A 21,959-nucleotide genomic window follows, 5' to 3' on the forward strand; every position below is an offset into this window, starting at 1 on the left:
ATCGGTTGTCTCAGGGGCTCCGCGCGCGACGAGAAAGAGAGAAAGAACGCATGTACCGTGCGCTCGCGCTCACGAGTATCCGGGCGGTTAGATCGCACGCGAAATACAAAAGGAGCCAATTATAATGACAATGCGCCTTCTTCAGCTAGGCTGCCGCCAAGCCTGGGAAAGAAATTCGCCACGTCCGTTTCGCCGGCGGCGCGCTAACTACGGCACTGCCGTCACGCGTCATTGTATCGTAATCGCTCTCGAATATATATATATATATATATATCCATATGTATGTATATGTGTGCGCGGCCGTTTGACACGAGTAGAAATTCATAGGACATACGCGACATGAATTTCTTCCTCTCCATATTTATGCGCTTCGATGCTCCGTGCGCTCGAAACGGATTCCGGACGTTTCGCGCGGTCGCCGGAACGATTTCGCCGAGTTCTAGCAGCTACGGCTTGCACAGAGTATCTTACAGTTATAGTGATTGCAATTACGCTACAAGCTTAATTGATTACAATTGGCTGCAGCACTGATGATTACCGCCTGATATATAATGTTAAGAAATTAAACTGAATTAAATTAAATAAATGAGAGAATTAATTTTTAATTAATTTGATAAATTTTATGCATCTAATAAATTACACAGAATTAACAGACAAAATGTATATAAATAGTCAAATCAATAATCTTAAATTTGCTGACATAACTGATACTCTTCTTCATTTTAACCAGTGACTTCATCATTTCTCACATTTTTTTCTCACATAGCACAGACAATATTGTTAAAAGCAAAGGACGACAAGAAAATAAAATCACCAAACGATAACGAGCGCGGATAAGATCACTTATAGAAAGAGAAATCTGCAGGACGATCGGATTGGAGAATCGCGAGTGGTAAAGAGATCGCCATCGAGCGGCCATCCGCGTCCACGTCCGGGGGAATAAATCCCGAAATAAAGGGCCATTGTGTCGGTGGGAAAAGCGCCTTCCGCCCTTCTGACTCCGAGCTCGAGCCCGGGTTCTAATTCGTCCTGAATGGACTGAGGGTGAAACGTGAGACGGAAACGGGTGCAAGTGCACTGTGGACTAGTGTGCCTCCGGTACGAGCGATGGTTGAAAAAAAAAAAAAAAAAAAACGAAGGAAGAGAGATAGAGAGGAAAAAGGAGAAGGCAGAAAAGAAAAGACAAGGAGAAGCCGGAACCAGTTAAGGGAACAAGTTGCGCTCGAGTCCCTTTACGCTAACCGGCTTCACCCTTTTGCATTCAGCACCATCTTCCACCAGCCTTTTCAATAACATGTGCGTTTTCCGAGCAATATATCGTGACAATTGTAGAATTCTCTTTTAGAAATATGGTAATCGACGTTGAGAACGTTCAACAGGTTTGTTAATTACAATTTTTGCAACAATAATTTTAAGACTTGTTCCATAGTTTTTTTTCCGAATTATACGGCGATTCAGCGAGCTATCTCGCGAGTTTATAACAAGTTAATGCCGTGTTTCCTTCTGATCGATCGCGATACTATAATATACTGCATTTATTATTTTTCTTTTTTAAATATTTTGTACGGAACATACCTCTGATGCGCTTCCGGGATGATGTCGTCGATCACAACGTAAATCATCGCACCGGCCGCAAAGGCAAGCGCATAAGGTAGCACAGGTGCGGCGAGCGTTACTCCGGCTGCGCCAAGGACACCGGCGATGGGCTCCACCATCCCCGAGAGCTGGCCGTACCAGAAGCTCTTCAGTGTACTGATTCCGGCTGCCTGAAGAGGCAGAGACACCGCCAACCCTTCCGGGAAATTTTGTATTCCTATCCCGATTGCCAGGTTTCTGTAACAAAATGTCATTTCAAATGTTATTTTTAATTTTGCGCAGGTACATACAATTAATTGCAAAGATTAATCCTACAACAGAACTTTCGATCTCTCGAAATTTTTCACTCAGAAAATATAGATTTTTTAATCGGTTATTTCATGTAATCATAAACGATGCTAATGCGATTAAAAGCATTGCAGCTAACTTTCTCGCGACATTAATCGCGTCGAAACATCCCGCTCTGAGAAGCGTAAGAAGTCCGTTCGCAAATTCTGTAAGGTGAAGGCATAAAGTTGCACCAATGAGTTGATATACAAAAAAAAAATAGTAACCGTTCTGCCGTGAAATGGGAGAAAGAGAAAGAGAGAAGTGCTTAGCGTGATCGCGCGATAAGAATGAAACCAAAGGAGACATGGTGACTCCGTGCAAGAATCAACTCTTGCGCGGACAAACACACATACATATATACATACATTCCGGTGCAGCAGTGAGTTCTTGAAACTGGTCGACGGCTTCGACATTCTCCAGATTTTTCCATCTCCGCGAGAGCGGAGCGGTGCACATGGAGAGCCGCGAGGCTTCCTAGATCTAACCGTGTACACCGCTCGCTCTTTCATGCCTACCGGAGAACGGCTAAGCTTACTCGACCAGGATCGCGGCTCATAAATAAGATGTCAATGAACGACGAAGCCTCGAGTTTCGCTTCCAGTTACGCGAGCTGCAAACGCCCGGCAACGACATAAAACTATCGACGGAATAGCTATAAATCGATATAACGTAATATGTGCATGTATCATTAATAATTAATTGCTATGATATTGGCTGCCCGACGCTGCTAGAAATCAAACCTTCTACATATATTTAAATTTACATATAAATAATATGAATTTATTATATAACATTATTTAATGCAATTGCCTAAATAGTATTAATGAGTATAACGTTAGAGCATTCATCAATTTTTACATATGATTAAAATAATGATTTAAGGAACATTTAAATTTACATATGTGAAAGTGTGAGAGCGGCAAAATATTCCGCAGAATATATTAAAAAAGTATAAAACAATAAACGCGATATGTTAATGGCGCGATTGATACAAGAGAAGTAGAACGTTAACGTTATGAGTTCGCGAGACCTTTTTTCTCGACCTCCGTTCATCTTTGTCTCTCTTTTCCGCGACCTCGCGGACCGCCAAGCATGATCTATGGTCCAAGTAATAGCATGGTAGAATCACGTCGAAGAATGAAGGAGAAAGGCAGGCGGCGAGAGCGCGCGAGCGAGCAAGAGGAGACGAGGGAGTGAAGGAGCGGCGGAAGAGAGACGTAACAGGTGAATGAACGACGGGATTGCATACACAATCTAACAGCGGTGCCCGGCGGGATATCTCACATATCGCACACCGTCGCCGCGGAATTCTCCTCAACTTCGGAATATCATCGCTCCGACCGCTCTCCGACCCCTCATCCGCCAATCCCGCGCGACGAATCCTTCCATTCACTACTCCGAGGCGAGGAACGCGAGGCTGAACTTCGCGAATTCGCGGGAAGGAAACTTTGCGGATAAATTGACACGTAGATGGATTGAATTTCGCGAGATGTAAGATGAACTATTTATTCCTTGATATCTTATGTAGTACATAGATATAGAGTAACAGAGAGAATGAGTTACATCTCCTCGGAGACTGTTTCTAAAGTAGTTACCTATAATCCTAGCAGTTTAAATATACATAATGCTATATTAAATATTAATCAAAATATATGAACAATTTTTGCGAGTGCAGTTCGCTTGCATTATAAGTGAGAAAAAGAAAATTGAATTTATTTGAAAGTAAATATGAAATAAATTATATAATCCGGTTGCAAAATCATTATAATGATGAATACATTATCATTGTCTCTCTACCCCTCTTTCTCTCTCTCTCTCTCTCTCTCTCTTTCTTTCTTTCTTTCTTTCTTTCTCTTCCCATCAGTACTTCAATGGAATTCTCAGGATCGGTGTAATAGTATTCTTATAAAACTAGAACCGTGGCTGCAAGAACCCTATGGTTGAATTGAAGACGGAGAACGGTCGAGAGACCCGTTCTGTTAGCGAGATGATCCAATTCTAAGGCCTATAAAAAGCGAGAAAACGGTACCAGGCTTCATAGAGGAGACTAACTATTCGAATGAATGGCTTGACCGGACAGCGTCGCGCGCACGTACACGAAGCGACTGAAACAGAGAAAAACCCTTTGGTTCTGGTACGTGGAACGCAGTAACGAAGATCTTCCGCGATCTAGCTCCCGTAATTCGATATTCATGAGCACCAGACTTTTACAAGGCGAGCGTTGCAGCGAACAAGCTGTTCAGGGACTTGAGTCTCGCTAGTAATCATACTTTGCGACTTGACGAATAGCATCTTACAAATGTCTTATCGTGATAAGAAGTAAATCACCCCCAAGAGTTGTAATTATTATTTCAAATATAATTAGCACTTTCTTGAATTTTAACAATTTTTTGTTTTCAAGATAATGGCGTGCTTTTATTTCAAAATAAAATATCGTTTTGGATATATTATGTTTTCCTCTGAAAAAATTCTGCTTATGTCAGCAAAAATTAAAAATCTATTAAAAGTGTATTTTTGAATATCGCAATTTTTATGCAAACTGGATTTTTGCAAGTTTAGTAAGCGGTGGTATATGTATATTGCAAAAACGGAATTATTCTGTCAAGAACGAAGCATCTGGTCAGGTTGTACAATAAAAACATCTATTTCCAACCGTGCAAAAATATTGCCGTTAGCGATTCGAAAAATCGATACGTTTGCGTCATCCGCAAAAATAGCCGTGAATGCAAGCGGATCGGTACGAGACGGAAAAAGCTCAGAATCGAGCGATGTAGACGCGATACAGTACATTCTTCCGCGATTCGCGACGCGGCAAATCGTCGATCCGCGAACAGTCAGGATTTACAAGAAACAATAGATCAGTGCGAGCGGCAGCAGAACGACGGCGGGGTCGGCAGACGGCGACGGCAGACGGGTCGAGCACAGGTGAATGAATGACGTGATCCGCACTCTCTCGCGCAAGGATTCATCCAGTTCCAGTATAAGGCGGTTCTCCCCCCCCCCCCCGCGCGAGCGCACGAGATGGGAGCGGGCTTTGCGCGCAAACCTCGGCGAGAGGTATGTCATGTCGCGGTGTGTCGCGCGTTATTTCATGGGACGACGGAATCATCATCATCGTTATCGTCATCGTCGCCGCCGCCGCCGCCGCCGCCGCCGCCGCCGCATTCCTACGGCGTCGAAGTACATAAGTGGTTGTACAGTTAACCCGTCGGGTCCGGCTGTTCGCCGGTTGCACCGGGGGAGGTCACCCGAGTTCCGAGAATGATCGTCCCCGTCCGCCGCGCTTCGCCCCGCCACCTCTCATACTTGTAGCGTACGCGAATGTTGTATTGTCTGTCTTTCTCTCCTGGCTGCCGCGGCACGAATGCGGTTGTCTCCCTTCCTGTGGGTGCCCCACTACCATCACCGACCCTTCGAGACGCGCACTACCACCGCCAACTACCATCACCACCGCGCGCGCTGGTGGGTTCGGGTGCCGGGACTTCTTTTCCTTCCTGAGTTCCTTCTGCTTTCCACGGTCAAGGGCCCCGTACCTACTCCCGACTCCGTCTACCACGTTCGCCAGACGGCTAGGAGTGACGACGAATTGTTTTGGGACTAAGGAAACGGGATTCGGATCCACCGTTCGTACCGCCATGTATTCGATATATTAAATTTATCGCGACAAACAATTAAATTATAAATTGTCATATACACATGGCAGAATACAAACAGAAGTACAAGTGCAATATTGGCCATTAATTCGTAAAAGTATGCAGCACGTCGAATTTATCATGAAAAAATACACGAGTAGATTTTTTCAATTTTTTAAAATTGAAAACTTTACGTAAAAAAAGCTGTCAGCATAGTGAAAGACTAAGTGAAGAGATGAGTTTATTCATAATTATTCTTTATAGTTTTTGAAATGAGTAAAACATAATTTAGAAAAGCAGAATCTCGTTCCAAGATTGTTATTTTAGGCACTTTTGGCTACTTTTTGTAACGAGTTACTTTAATTGCTTAATTACCTAAATCTTCGAGATAAGTTTGACGAGAGCGAGATATGCGCGACGTATTAATTAGCGCCGACCTTTCTCTGACGCTAATCGTATTACCGCAACGTTTTATGCGTGGCTAATCTGCCTATTAGCGAAGCTATCATTCTTTCGTGCGAGCGCGAGCACACAACAGCACAGACGCGGCTGCACGCTAACCTGAGGCTGCAAAAGATTCGAATGCAGGGGAGCAGCCAGACCGAGCGGGCACGGTGGGCGAAGGCGAAGGTACGACGAGAGCAGCCGGGTAGATAACCTTAGGAACAGGGAGGCTGTGTGAGAGCTCTCTCGTAGGGAGCGGAGGAATGCTTCGTGCGAGGAGTGCTCAGAATCCGGGAGAAAGTATTGGCGAACAAGTCGATACGCGCGCGTAGAGATCCACGACGAGTTTTCAGGAGAGAACTTTTCTAGTGAAACCCGCCGGCTTTTTTGCATGACTATCTTAATTGACGCTTCGCGCTATATCAACGAGCGAACGATAGCTGTGACGATGAATATGTATTTCGATAGAAAAGAATAGGATAAGCCATCGGCAATCATTAGTTACAAAATGGCACATCGATTTCTAAAATCTTTTTCTACAAAAGTGCTTGGGAGATTCAGGCACGCTCCTCGTGCAATGATTGCATGATAAAATGTAACCAATTGTCGTCTGTATATTATGGATCCAAGAAGGATAAGCTTGTAAAAAGATCATTTAATTTAAGAGAACGTAAAAAGGTATAAATTTTTAACTCTTTTGTCTTTTCAAAATTTTAAAATTTTTTAAAGTCTAGTAACTAAAACATTTTGTACTTTCTATTTCTTTCTTTTTTTACAGTTTAATAGCGATAATTCTGTTGAGTAAAAGACAAACATGGCAAACATGTATAATCAATAAACATTATTGTAACACAATTAATATAATTAAAATCTAATAATTTTGAATTTTTAAATTTGTCGAGTAAAACATAAATTTTGTGAGTTTATTTTAAAACAAAATTGCGAGAAAAAAGTCCGATCCGAAATTTACGACATATAAAACCACGACGTCTATCAAGTTGGCAGAACAAGATTGTCGAAATTAAAAAACAATTACATAAGAATTAGGTGCTTTTTAGGTGCTAATTAGGTGCCCTATTTAAAAATTAGGTGCTCTTCCCGTTTTCCGGAAATTTAAATTATGCAGTTGTACTGCCAGCTTAACGTAAGCTAGCAGCGCATCCAACTAATATCGCTGAAGGAAGAACCCAAAATAAACCAAAAGGATTCAATAATTAGGTGCTTTTTAAGTGCTTTTGAATAACAAAGCTCACAGAGTCGTACCTCCACCCCTTCGTCCAAAAACAGCCCTCAACGATATTGGTACCAAGAGAAAAGTGCTATAAATAATTGGAATAAAAAATTAATTAATACACAAAAAATAGGTATTAATTAAGTGCTTTATAAATATACCACCAACGAATAAAGTGCTCCACCTCTTAGTCAAAAATCCACCCTTGAGGTTGGTGATGCTAAGACAGAAGTACTTTAAATAATGGCATAAAAAATTTATAAAATACGCAATAACAACGCGAGAATTAGGTGCTTTTGAGATATACCACTCGCGAATTAAATGCTCTAATCTTTAGTTGAAAACCCACATCATAGTATGCTCCTCATACTAGCTTACAAAATTAATGTAATCAAAATAAAATACCATTAAAAAACATTTTTGATTTAAAAAAATTCGAAAGTATCGTTCAAACATTTTTTCTACCTATCCACATTTCATCTCACCTTTATATGAATCTCATGAAGTTAGAGAAAATCTACGATGTTATAAGTGCGGCGCATCAATTTCAAAATCCCAATGTAATTTTTTTCTACAAAAAATTTTCGTCGCAACTATTAATAATTAATACAAATTACTTGGTTTCAGTTTCGTGACATTCTGTGAAGACTTAGACACCTTAGATTTGGAAGATGTGTATTCTTTCTTTACGTATATATATACGTAAGGAAATAATACACACACACTCATTTATTATATATATTTCATTATATATATTTTCATTTATTATATATAACATATATAATCTATATAATTTAAATAATAAATATATATGTAATATGTTAAATATTTATAGAGTTCGGATTTTCCGCCAGCCGACACGTCAACGTATCATATCAAGTCGACCGTAGAGTACAGTCCCCACAGTTCTCCCCACTTCAAAAAATATTAGTAAACTTAAGGTTGGAGCACTTAATTCGCGAGTGGTATATCTTAAAAGCACCTAATTCACGCGTAGTTATTGCGTATTTTATAAATTTTTTATGCCATTATTTAAAGTACTTCTGTCTTAGCATCACCAACCTTAAGGGTGGATTTTTGACTAAGGGGTGGAGCACTTTATTCGCTGGTGGTATATTTATAAAGCACTTAATTAATACCTATTTTTTGTATATGAATTAATTTTTTATTCCAATTATTTATAGCACTTTTCTCTTAGCACCAATATCGTTGAGGGCTGTTTTTGAACGAAGGGGTGGAGGTACGACTCCATGAGCTTTGTCATTCAAAAGCACTTAAAAAGCACCTAATTATTGAATCCTTTTGGTTTATTTTGGGTTCTTCCTTCAGCGATATTAGTTGGATGCACTGCTAGTTTACGTTAAGCTGGCAATACAACTGCATAATTTAAATTTCCGGAAAACGGGAAGAGCACCTAATTTTTAAATAGGGCACCTAATTAGCACCTAAAAAGCACCTAATTCTTATATTATTATTTTTCAATTTCGACAACCTTGTTCTGCCAACTTGATAGACGTAAAACCACGGAAGCTTGTATGTGTTTGTCGATTCGATAAAGAAGTTAACAACACACGGCTATAACGTTTCTCGTGTGAGTGTCGGCGGGATGTTTAGAAAAACCATTAGGTCCGGTCTCTCCTCTTCTCCGAATGTCGCTTGTGCGTAGATTAGAAAGTGTTTATCGTGTTGATGGCCCCTCTGGATCTTGTTATACGAGATACGTGACGACGAGAAAGAGAGTAACAGCAACAGCGGCTGTTCATTCATAAAATTTCTTCATGGCAGTTCAAGCGGTTCGCTACGCATGAATTTGTGTAAAATAAATCAGTAATTTTTTACTAATGACAATTAAAGAAAGATGCAAAACTAGAAATGTGCGTCTGCCAACAATATCGAAGTGTCATTTTTATATATACAAATAACGTTTCTTTGTAATAATTGTTATTAGCCTGAAGCACTCTTTTATGAATAATTTAAATGGATAAATTAAGCAATAATTCCTGCTTCCTGTTAGTTGTCGGCTTAAATTATAAAGTAATAGTTTGAGAGATGTTTCATGAAGTCGACACCGGCGTCGAGCTGTCTCGCGTCGAAAACCGCGGATTTCTAGTAGAAAAAAAAGATTCCACCAAGCCGGTCATTTCAGTGCGAAAAAAATTGCATATGTGAGCTCTGGCATATATACACGCACGTTGGACATGTGCCACATTCTCGCATCGTTATCTATGTATATCCAAGATACGAGTTAATCACGAGCGAGTGATTTAGAGAATTCTTGTAAGAAAAAACGCAACTGTCTAAAATTCTTTTCGCTTCTTTTTAATAAAACGAGAAAAAAGGAAAACAGTTTTAACATTATGTAGCACAAATCGAGGACCACGTCGATAAATATAAGTAGATTTGATTCGAAAGTCTAATAGTTCGATTGCAATGCTGAATTGCTAAATTGCGACGCTGTTAATCCTGACGGTCGTATAAAAAATTACACAAACTAAGTCGGATACCAGCACCATTTAATAGATTATCGATGGTGGACTGAAATTACTTGATGTGTACCAACACGGATAGCAGTAACTCCGTTGGACGCACCACGGAGGCCATCTTGCATTCCATAAAGCCGCGGTTGTCCTTACGTGGCAACAACACCTATCCTTTTCTCGCCTGCCGCAGGATGAGAAACATCGGAAGCTAATATTGCGCAAAAACATGCTGCTTTGCAAAGATCTATCCAATCTACTATTGAATTTCGATTAGCAATAAAGATCATTTTAACGATAACTGTCATTGTGCATAATTTAGAATTTTATATTATTGCAAACAATATTAGATAATTAAAATTTGGAATGTTAAAAAAAAATTTCGAAAATATAAATAACTTGAAAATCTCGCATTTAATGAATTTTAAGAAATAATTGACGTATAATTGATAAATAATATTACAAGGAGTAGCAGCGTCGCTGAAGGGAATTATCCGTCACAATTTCTACGAGAATATTAAAATATTTATAAAGAAGCATTTTATTATATAAATATGCGAATAAATCAGATTCAAGAAGATTAGTTAATAATATCATAATCAAGAAATATATGCATAATTTAGAATTTTATATTATTGCAAACAATATTAGATAATTAAAATTTGGAATGTTAAAAAAAGATTTCGAAAATATAAATAACTTGAAAATCTCGCATTTAATGAATTTTAAGAAATAATTGACGTATAATTGATAAATAATATTACAAGGAGTAGCAGCGTCGCTGAAGGGAATTATCCGTCACAATTTCTACGAGAATATTAAAATATTTATAAAGAAGCATTTTATTATATAAATATGCGAATAAATCAGATTCAAGAAGATTAGTTAATAATATCATAATCAAATAAATAAATAAATGCGAGATTTTCAAGTTATTTATATTTTCGAAATCTTTTTTTAACATTCCAAATTTTAATTATCTAATATTGTTTGCAATAATATAAAATTCTAAATTATGCATATATTTCTTGATTATGATATTATTAACTAATCTTCTTGAATCTGATTGAACATAATTAAAACTAGAGTAATTCAACAAAATATATAAATTTGAATAAAATAATTAGAAAATAATATTAATAATACATCGGAACAAAATGCATAATACGTCCCGATATTGTTCCGTCTTTCAATATTTATTTCTTCGGCCTGATTCGCAACAATGTTGCCCGTCGGGCACGAGTCGATCGGTTAAGATGCCATGACGAGGCTTTCCTCACCGCGACCGATGCTCGGCTCGGTTAAAAGAGCTTCGACGAGAAGCAGAAGGAAATCGAGGAACAGGACGAGGTGGGACCGAGTGGTTCAGTTCCGAGGAAGGCGTAAGGATGTTCACGCAGAGATTTTGGACGCGAGAGAGAGAGAGAGAGAGAAAGAGAGAGAGAGAGAGAGAGAGAGAGAGAAAGAGAGAGAGGATCGTGCGTGAATGTGTATGCACATACACAAACGAGCGAGATGGAGAATTGGGAAGCGAAAAGGAGTGGCGTGGAGGGGGAGAAAGAAAGGGAAAGACCTGCGAATTCGCGTGTGTGCCAGCGCGGGAGACACAGAAAGGAATCTGAAAAAGAAAGAAAAAAAGAGCACGGGGATAGAGAGAAAGAAAGAAGGAGAAATTTTCGCTTGTGGTATATGTGTGTCATACGTATATGTAATACGTATACTGAGCGAGGGAGAGACGGGAGAGGAACGAGATGAATGCCGAGCGCGTAGAGAGACGCGGAGCGAGCGCGGTGTGTTCGTGTGAGGGAATTTTGCAGGAGCGAGGAGGACAGAATGTAAGAGAGACAGATCAAGAGGGAGTGAGAGGGGTGGGGAGGGAGAGACGAAAGAAAGAGAGACAGATAGAGAGAGGGGGGAGGTGAGGGAGACTCGGGACCAGGGAACGCGGTGGGGCGAGAGGGGCAGTAAGGAATGCATGGGAACGAGGCGCAAGCGGGCCGACCGCGATTTGCCCGTCCCGCATTCCACCAACGCCAAGGCGAGCTCTCCGGCTCTTCTCAGCTCCGAGAGTCCCGGGGCCACCGGCCACGGCCTAACGCCATAAAACCATAAGACCGTAGGATCAACCCCGACGCTGTTGCTGTTACCGCCGCCGCGTCCGTCTCAAGTCGTGGCTTCGATCTCGGCGATTTCGCACCTTCGGCCGGGATGTTTCACTTCCTAACGCACTGACTCTCTAACGCTCGATGTAATTCTCGAAGTTACACGTCAATTCGACCGTTGCTTCATTTTCTCCCTTCGCTCGCCGATCGTTACAACTTTGAAGCTGCAGCATGAAAAGCTATTTCCTCGGTTCTGCGCTTTCACAAGCGCGAATCTAGTGTACATTAAGAGATACGATTCGAAAGCCACAGATAAGAATACTAAGTACCACTAATGATCGTGATATTTTTCGATTACTCATCTGCGAAATGCAGCCCGCGTGATTTAGCGTTTTATTATCTCGTTCTCCTTTATCATTCTCGGACGAGTAATACACCGTCAGCACTCGCAACCGGAATCAATTAGCTCGCATTAGCCGGTCGTGCCTAATCGGAGAGACAGAAAGAGACAGCGAAAAAGAGAGAGAGAGGTGTTCCGAGTTCCTCGCGTATCGCGGTATGCGGCGAACAAGATTAATCGCCGGCGAGCAGCAACGGGCAAGGTAACGTAAGGTAAAGCAGGTGTCTCCGGTCGTTGCAACAGCGACGACACCGTCGCCGATGCACCTCGTATTAGGAACTTGGGTGACTTCGCGGCAGGACAAGAGAAAGAAGAGTAGGAGATGCGAATAAGTGAGAAACAGTGGGAGAAAGAGAGAGAAAGAGAGAGAGAAAGGCGGGCCCGCAGGTCCCCGGTTAAGTCCCCGCAGACGATCGTGAGGTCGTCGTTGAGGGACATAACGGATCCGGCTGTTCGTCTGTTCCGAGTAAGGTACGCGGCGCGCATGCGTAATGCCGCTGCATTCCAGACATTGCAAAGTCGCTGCATCGCGCGCCGTGCTGCCGGTGCATCGGCCCGAAGAGGAGAGCGAGCGAGTGAGGAAAGGAGCGAGTCCGGACGATGAACGTGGAGCGCATCGCGCGTCGTCGCGGCGTTCGACGCTCGCCTAGAAGATGCGCTCGACATGCCCGCCGCCGTCAACGTACTCGAACGCGGCACGGTCGACGGCTTTTCTCGCCGAAAAGAAGGAAATCGTTGGAATGCAACTCGGCGCGATTCGCGACGCGGTGCGCGCTGCACGCGAAGCGGGACTCCGGTAATCGTTCAAGGTTAACGTAGTCGACCGACAATGGACCGCACTGCGAAATGTTCCCATAAACGTTCGTTAAACTTAATCGAGATTAACTGATTCCCCGTTCTCTCTCAAAGACAGCGGGCAAAGGATTAGTAAAACTTCGATTAACTTTAATGGGCTGCGGTCGCGCTAAATCGACTATCAACGCAAAAAACTGAATAAAAATATCTAATTGCTTACATAGACAATATTTGAAAATCCAGTAGTAATTCTGTCAAACGAAACAAAACAAAAGTTTCAAAAAGTATAACCAATATGAAAGCATATTGGTTTAATTATTTCTTAACAGAACAGCAAACGATTTTGATCAAAATAGTTTAAAATTAAATCTTTAAAATTAATTGAAATTTATAAAACCTTGAACTTCTGTATTATAGTTTAGAAATTATTGATTTTAATATTATACTCTTTAAATCTTGTTAAAATGAAGTATATTCGAACTAAATTAATAATAAATTACTTATAAAATCCTTTGATCCACAAAATGTCAACATTACATTTTATCTCTCATCATATAGAGATACACAGTAATAGCAGCATAATATAAATTTAATCTTATTTAGTACGTATGTATATATTCAACATTCACCTTAAATTATTTTTAAAATTATGTTCAATCCTTGCAATCCACGATTATTTTCACCTTTATGGTAAGTCGACATTAAATATCTTTATCTCAAAGCATTACGATAATTGTATTTATACCAAAGAACGCGAAGTGCTAAGAAGTTATAGGACTACTTTACGAATCGAACATTTACGATTACCAAATTAATGTATGCTAATGGCGATTCATATTGATGCGCTTGTATCGCACGCTAAGTGACATAATTGTTGAGAATTCTGTGGTGCGATAAAGCGCAAGCAGGTGCGACGAGGCCGATATAAATTCTAAAGTTGGGGTTTTAATAGCTCGCGCCGCTACAGCGGCAATTCGAAGAGGAAGCAGGGGGAAGAACGGAGTGAAAGACGAAGGAGCGAAGGAAAAGGTATCGAGGAAGGGATCTGTAAAGTTAGCACGACATTCTATTAATATAAAAAAAAAAACAATTACAGTTCCAGTATCACTTTTCATAGTTCTACAGTTCTTTATAAAAATAAAAAAAAGTTCCGTAATTTTTATACCAAAAAACCAAAAATAAAAAAATGTGCTAACTTCGCGAATCTAGCACATTTTTTCATTTTCGTATTTTTGGTATAAAAATTATTACGGAACTTTTTTTATTTTTATAAAGAACTGTAGAACTATGAAAAGTGCTACTGGAACTGTAATTGTTTTTTTTATATTAATAGAATGTCGTGCTAACTCCACAGATCTTCGAAGAAGGGAAGGTGAAGGGAAAATAAAGCGAGGGACGCGCGAACGCGAAACACGAGACGAGAAGTATTGGCGTGGAATGTCACTAGCTTAGAGAACGTCTCGCGAGTCCAGTTCTCAGAATCGCTCGACTCGTGAACCGCCGTGCCTGAATGATTATAAAGTGCACCGGGCAAAACGGGAAGAGAGATGCTTATCGACATAATCGCACTTCGTGGAATAATGAGGCAATCGGGGGAATCCGTGAAAGGCGACCACGGTAGCTGCGAATGCGGTCTATCGAACGCGGTCCTTAAAGCCGCTCGATCTTCGATTCGATTGTCACCCGAGAATTCTTTAGGAGTTTCGATAAGCGGACTACAGCTTTAAACTGCAAAAGCGGCATGCGTGTATTTTAGGCTTTCGTATTTTCGCAAATCCCTTTCGTTTAAAAAAAAGTGGCAGATGTATCAATTGAGAAGAGAAGAGAACATCTTTATAAATGTAGATTGTTATATGAAATTCAAATAAGACAATTTTTCCTCAAAATCCTTTGTTAAGCCAGTAGCAGTGATTTTTTAATCAATTATTATTTTATTAAATTAAAAAAAAAACGTTTCCATGCACGTATTTTTAATTATCTATATTTTCTCATAAAGTGACTATTTGTCTACAATATCGTTCGAGTGTCGTTAAATGTGAGCATAAATGCGCAACATTCTTAGTTTGCGTCCGCGATTATAACGCACATAAACTTGTATTTTCGCGATGTCGTAAAATGTACGCAGTATGCGGCAAGCGAGCGTTAATCTATACAGTTTTCATTAACGTTGTCGACATCGTCGTGGATTGTTCTTTTTCCTTGATGTACATTGTATCTTCGCACAAGCTAACAATAAGCGTCCACATTATGTTAAAATGTCAAATGCAAGAAATTGTGTTAATTAAAGCAATTTTTTCTTCCCGATATTCTCTCGACAGCTAAATAATAATATTTTTTAACAATAATTGCTACGTGTGTTACATGAAAAAAAAAGCAAAAATGTACAATCTGAATTGCTGTGAATGGCAATGAATTCGGGAGCACCGGCACATTTCGGCGGCATATCGGTAAAAGAGGAAACGTGCGACGTGGTTCCCCCGCAATTTACATGCCGACGGGCACGAGATCGGGCACGACGTTCGAGGAACTGGTCGGTCTCTCGCCGTGAAAATTGCCGACAACAGAAATTACTCCGACACGCACGAGCCCCTCCGAGTTGGAGCTCTCCGTAACACGACGAGCCTATATCGCGCCTAACTGCACACGCGCGCACGTGTATCCACTGTTCAGCGAGCCTAAGCGGGAAGTACTATATCGCAGTCGACTTCCGTCGCTATTAGCGCACGTCAGAATTGGTTTTCCGCGTGAGATAAGCACCGTCGGGTACAAAGTACTCACGAACGATTAGGGATACGGAGAACGGGCCTGACTTTACGTGGACCGTAACGGCGACCGGGTCACTTTGCAATCAGCTGAGAATACCGGAAAACGTTCACTGATAGCCAAGAGTCATTAAATTGATACTATCAAATTACAATTTCAATCACATGTGCACATTCGGTCAAATATTCGTGCGAAAAAATACTTCGATGTTTTATATTAATCTATCAAATTAATCTCCTGTATGTATTTTATATTAAATTTTTTTTATGTCTCGAAAATTATGTCTTAAATTAAAAATAAAATCCACTTAAATTTAAATAAATAATAAAATTTCTTACTATACTGAATTTCAATAGCTTAATTAAGCAAACTTATTTCTTATCATTCGCAAAAATTGATTCCTTAATATTCTTGTTTAAGAAAAGACGATCAAGAAGTCTATCATCAATATTTAATGCGATAAGAGCCGGCACTTTATATTTCTGGCTGACGCCAAAAAGCTGATCACTACTTGCGCGTTGAATAATCCAGTAACACAAATAAAAAAAAATCCATGGCGTTATTGAAGATAAATATTGCGATATCACACAGACAAAAATGAAAAGCTCAATATCTCGATTTGTATAGCGTATCTCAGGTTAGATGTACATACACACGTGCACGGGATATCGAAACGAGACTAGAATGAAGATAAAAGAGAAAGAAGAAACGATGAGGAAGGTAGATTTTGAGACCGGAGGAGGGAAGGAGAGGTGAAAGGAAGAACCAATACAAGCAGAGGTAAAAAGAGAAGAATAAAGATGAGAGAATGCCGAGAGAGGAAAGAAGAAACGAAGAAGGACCGCGATGAGCGCCGGTCGGCCGGTATATAATAAGGCAGCCGGGAGAGGATAGCACTGAAATGAGATGGTTTCGTCGGCAGCTTTGTCCGGCGCCATGTTTAACATAGCACCACCTCATCTACGTGGCGCAGCGACTCAGGGGACCCCGCGGTTCCTCCGTTTTTACACACGCGCTCTCTCTTTCTCTCTCCCACTCGTCCTCGTTCTCTTACCTTCCTCCTTGTCCAGAAGCAGCTCCACGAAAAAGGACTAGTAGGAGGACAACAGAGGAGGAGCAGAAGAAGGAAGAGGTGGAAGGATGAGAGCCAGTGTGTATACAAATCAGATCCTCGCGCCCTTTGTGAGATCGTACTCCGCCTACGGTGATTCGAAACGCTGTCCGCATTTACGGCGCGCCGTAAATAAATTTCGGCGAACGTTCCCGGACCCGAGAGTAGAAGATGTTGTTTTACATTATCGTCACACGTTTCGAAGAGATCTGTGAAGCTGGCACCCTAAAATGCGATTTTTTTTAAACTTATGCGACATTTGATTGTTCTCAACTTCATCATATCTGTCCATAATACATAATTTTTTTGTCCACCTTGCAAAGAAGAGTTATTCACGAACAAAAAAATGCATTTAGATGTGTTCGTGACAAAATGTTATCTAATTTTTTGTTTATGTGTAACTATTTTCTGCAAAGTGAATAAAAAAATTATGTACGGACTAAGATAGTCAAATTGTGGACAATCAAATGCTGTATAAAGTTTTCAAAAAATTCTCATTTTAGCATGCCTGCTTTATAAACCTGTTTCAAAGTTGTTTAGTTTAAAGGATCAATTGTACCTGTGATAACGTTAATCTTAACATGTATAATTATAACATACGTATTTGAAACATGATATATTTTCTTTAATAATTATGTATATTGTTATTAAATTTTAGTATTAAATATAATTGTTTAATACAAAATTAGAAAGAATTACATATGCAAAGTTACATTTTGCATTTATACTTTGCTTTCATTTAGTTAATAATTCAGAGCGCCTAATTTGCCGTAGAGTCATGATAAAAATATAAAAGTTTCTAGAAAAACCGAATAAAGAGGAAAGAAACAAACGATAGACCCACATTCTGTGAAAAATTCGCATAGCACCGCGCATGAATAGTGACTCAGTACCGGATCTCCTTGAGCGGTTTGCAAACGAGCGCAAATCTGCTTCGACTACCTATAGCTTTCCATCTACAACCTACTAACGCCTCTCTCTTACTCTCCTTCTCTCTTTTTTTCCTACAATTTCTTATCGCATCTCCGTCGACCGTTCTGCAACACTGGCGGCAATCGTTCCCGCCGCGTAACAGAAATTGCGAAACGTTTCATTCATAATTCTTTCAGCGCCGCAGCACATCAGAACTTATTGCCACCTCCGACACCACAAAGAATTACGTTTCCTTGGAAAGGACGCGATGCGAACGCAAGACGGTTGCTGACCAACGGCACGAGTCTGCCGCTTGAGTTGCGCAAAATTTCGTTTTCACAACAATGACGCAGTTTTATGATGTTAAAAAAACCATGTGAATAATAGCAAATTAAAAAATTAATTTAAGCATTTATAAAAAATTCGAAAATAAAAATGTATAAAATAACTGTAAATGTATAAATATATAAAATAACTATATACAAAATTTCTATTAATATAATTAATAAAAAGCATGATTTATAGAAAAATTTGTTCTGTTTCTACTTAAACATGCTTGTGATTTTTTTAAGTGAGATATTAAATTTAATTCATTACATAATGCAACAAATAGAAAAAGATTTCTTTTACTATTTGATTCATAAGATATGATTTGCTTGATTAAAGATTAATATTGATGATTATAACATAATGCATTGGCATCAAAATATTATAAATAAACAATAAATTAATACTAAAATTTACTCACTAATTGATGTTCTGCCATTGCAATCCATCGTAGCTCCATCGTTGTAATCGTTGTCATGGTTCCGTTAATCCAAACACACTTATTGGCACTAATTATCACTCGCGATACGACCGATCAATTTGCACAACACTCCCGAGTTTTATTCGCACAACACTTCCGAACACAATACGAAATAGGACGGTTCCGAAACAATTTCGATTATTGCAAATGCGAAACAGTTCTGTTCATTAAAATATCTACTATTGCGACAATATCCAATAAAGCAGCATCGTGCACAGCATCTCATACTGAATGTGAATATCATCGAAAAAACTAATAATTTATTACGTCGACCGGCAAGGCAAGGTACAACTATGCATACAATGCATTCTCGAACGAATAAATAACATACGAACGATTGCCCATAACCTAGCTCGACATTTTCATTGTTACTAATATATGTGTAAAAATTTCAAACGGAACTAACTTCATACCGACGCTCAAAAATTCGACGAGCGATGCGAGCGATGCGGCCGATGAGTATAACTAACATTACATCAAAAAGTTGGATTAGAGTTAGATCACGATCAATACGCACCAATTTATTATCTCCACAACGATCATCTGTTGTTCGATACGTTTAATACTATATGCACTAATACTCCACGATAGCTTGTTATCCGATTCAATATCCAAATCAAAATTTAACAAATTCGAGAAGTAACGACATCGACGCCGAAAGATTCGATGAACGATGTCCGACGCGACGCGACTGCAATTGATTTTACAGATATTAAAAGACGCGACAATCTCTCTCGCGGCTGTATGCGTTAATTAATCATTCGTTGCTCGTTTCAACACTTGTTCGCACGCGGACTCAAAACTTTGAACGAGAAAAACGCGAACGAAATACAGAACTACTTTCACGCGCGTCCGTTAACTCCGCCATAATGCCACGAACTAATGATCGACAGTGATGAGCAACCGCCCTAAAATTAATCGACGCGGTAGATATGCAACCAATGTCGTGACATATGAATGAACCAATCGATTTAAAGATTTGAAAATGTACATTAAACATAATATCGCGGCCATGATTGATTTTATGAATATCGAAAACTGATTATCACGATTTTGCCATCTTGTAAATTTATGAATATGACTACAAAATATGCGGCTTACGCAAACGTCGAAAACAATTAGCTAATTAACACTACAGTAGTTGTAGCCACTCAATTCAGTGGTATTTTTTAATTATATGCAAATCTCGCAATAAAAGACAAAAAATTTATCATGTTATATTATTCACGTATATCGAATTAGATATTAACATGCTTGTTTACGTGTAAGGACATCGCGCGATACTGGCCTAGAGTCCCGCAATACGACGAGTAAGAATTCCGAGAAACGCCGAATACTTTACGCATCGCTGGTTTTACTTGGAAACGTCGCGGAAAGAAGTAAACAAAACAAAGCGCTGGTCGACGCGATTGCGAGGTAAAAATAAATAGTAAAAGCACGTCGTGAATTTCTTGAATAAAATATTCAATACATAAGAATACGATAATTACGCGTTGCTGCAGAGGTAATATTGCAAATATGAAATAATTATATTACATGTACCTCAAATATTTCTCATATATTTCTGTTTCCGATCGAGAATGATGCTGCACTATGGAACGTACAAATATGTTCTGAAGTATACGTCTCATATTGATCGTTGTCTGATTGGTTGATGTATTTCAATTTGTTTTATAAGCAGAATGATATATGATCATAGCCAAGGGTTGATAATATCGTAAAATAAAAATTGCAAACACTTAATGTCAATTCATCTAACAATATTGCAACTTTTTGTCCACGATATAATACAGAATAAGCATTTATATTATACATAATTTATAACATTTTAGTGACTCAAAAATATTCGAATGTGCATGAAAAGAATGTATTAAAGTATTTTTCATTCGATTTAATTGCATATTATCGATTAGCTCAAGACAGTTGCACACCTGCATTGACGATTAGCTCAGACAAGTTGGTATGGCTACATTTTCGACCTTTCCACGGGATGATGGCGAAATTGTTGAAGGTGAGTGAGCATCGTTCTGCGTTTTATACATAATATTTTATGATTCAAAATAGATCCGCGCACAAATACATCCGTCAAATCAAGCAATAAATGAGATCATGATTAATCATCGTATATGTTTGCGATTAATACGAGTAATAATTGTATATATGACCGCAATTTGATATGATTTTTATTCTGTAGATTTTCGTAATGCTAATCGTATTTATTATAGAACGTCAAACACCGCTCATCGAATTTTCGAGCGATGCAAGCGTTTAAAATGTATTTTTCAAAAGTTTAATAATTTTATTATTGCTACTTCGTTCGTTCGAACAATCAATCGTACCACAATTGTAGTTGTATATGTTCAAGATGGTTGCACACTTGCTTTGGCGATTAGCTCAGAATACGTTGGCAAACCTATTTGTCGATCTCTCTATGGGATGATGGCGGAATTGTCGAAGGTGAGTGAGCATCATTCTACGTTTCGCACGTAATTTTTTATGATTCAAAATAGATCCGCGCATAAATATCGAATTAAGCAATAAATGATATCATGATTAATCACCGTATACGTTTGTGATTAATAATTGTTTGTATGTAAAGTAGTAATTGTATGTATGACCGCGCTTCGATTTGATTTTTATTAGATATTCATAATGCTAATCTCTCGCACTTATAAAGTATCAGACACCGTTCATCAAATTTTCGAGCGATGCAAACGTTTAAAATGTATTTTTCAAAAGTTTAATAATTTTATTATTGCTACTTCGTTCGTTCGAACAATCAATCGTACCACAATTGTAGTTGTATATGTTCAAGATAGTTGCACACTTGCTTTGGCGATTAGCTCAGAATACGTTGGCAAACCTATATGTCGATCTCTCTACGGGATGATGGCGGAATTGTCGAAGGTGAGTGAGCATCATTCTGCGTTTCGCATGTAATTTTTTATGATTCAAAATAGATCCGTGCATAAATATCGAATTAAGCAATGAATGATATTATGATTAATCACCGTGTACGTTCGTGATTAATAATTGTTTGTATGTAAAGTAGTAATTGTATGTATGACCGCGCTTCGATTTGATTTTTATTAAATATTTATAATGCTAATCTCTCGCACTTAAAAAGTATCAGACACCGTTCATCGAATTTTCGAGTGATGCAAGCGTTTAAAATGTATTTTTCAAAAGTTTAATAATTTTATTATTGCTACTTTGTTCGTTTGTACAATCAATCGTACCACAATTGTAGTTGCATATGTTCAAGATGGTTGCACACCTGCTTTGGCGATTAGCTCAGAATATGTTGGCAAACCTATACATCGGTCTCTCTATATATCGATCACGAGATGATGGTGAA

The 21,959-nt window shown here is 39.1% G+C and overlaps 1 protein-coding gene across 3 annotated transcripts in view; it reads right to left on the reverse strand.

Annotated features, from left to right (window-relative positions):
• Positions 1-21,959, reverse strand: part of Zip48C (Zinc/iron regulated transporter-related protein 48C) — a 39,677-nt gene that overhangs the window by 4,886 nt on the left and 12,832 nt on the right. For all 3 annotated transcript variants that reach the window (XM_012371245.2, XM_012371244.2, XM_067357831.1), the window contains one exon: positions 1,576-1,833. In XM_012371245.2, coding sequence (XP_012226668.1) covers positions 1,576-1,833 — 258 coding nt within the window. The remainder of the gene's footprint in view (positions 1-1,575; positions 1,834-21,959) is intronic.

This window comes from Linepithema humile, chromosome 6 (assembly GCF_040581485.1).
Source record: "Linepithema humile isolate Giens D197 chromosome 6, Lhum_UNIL_v1.0, whole genome shotgun sequence".
NCBI classification, from domain to species: Eukaryota; Metazoa; Arthropoda; class Insecta; order Hymenoptera; family Formicidae; genus Linepithema; species Linepithema humile.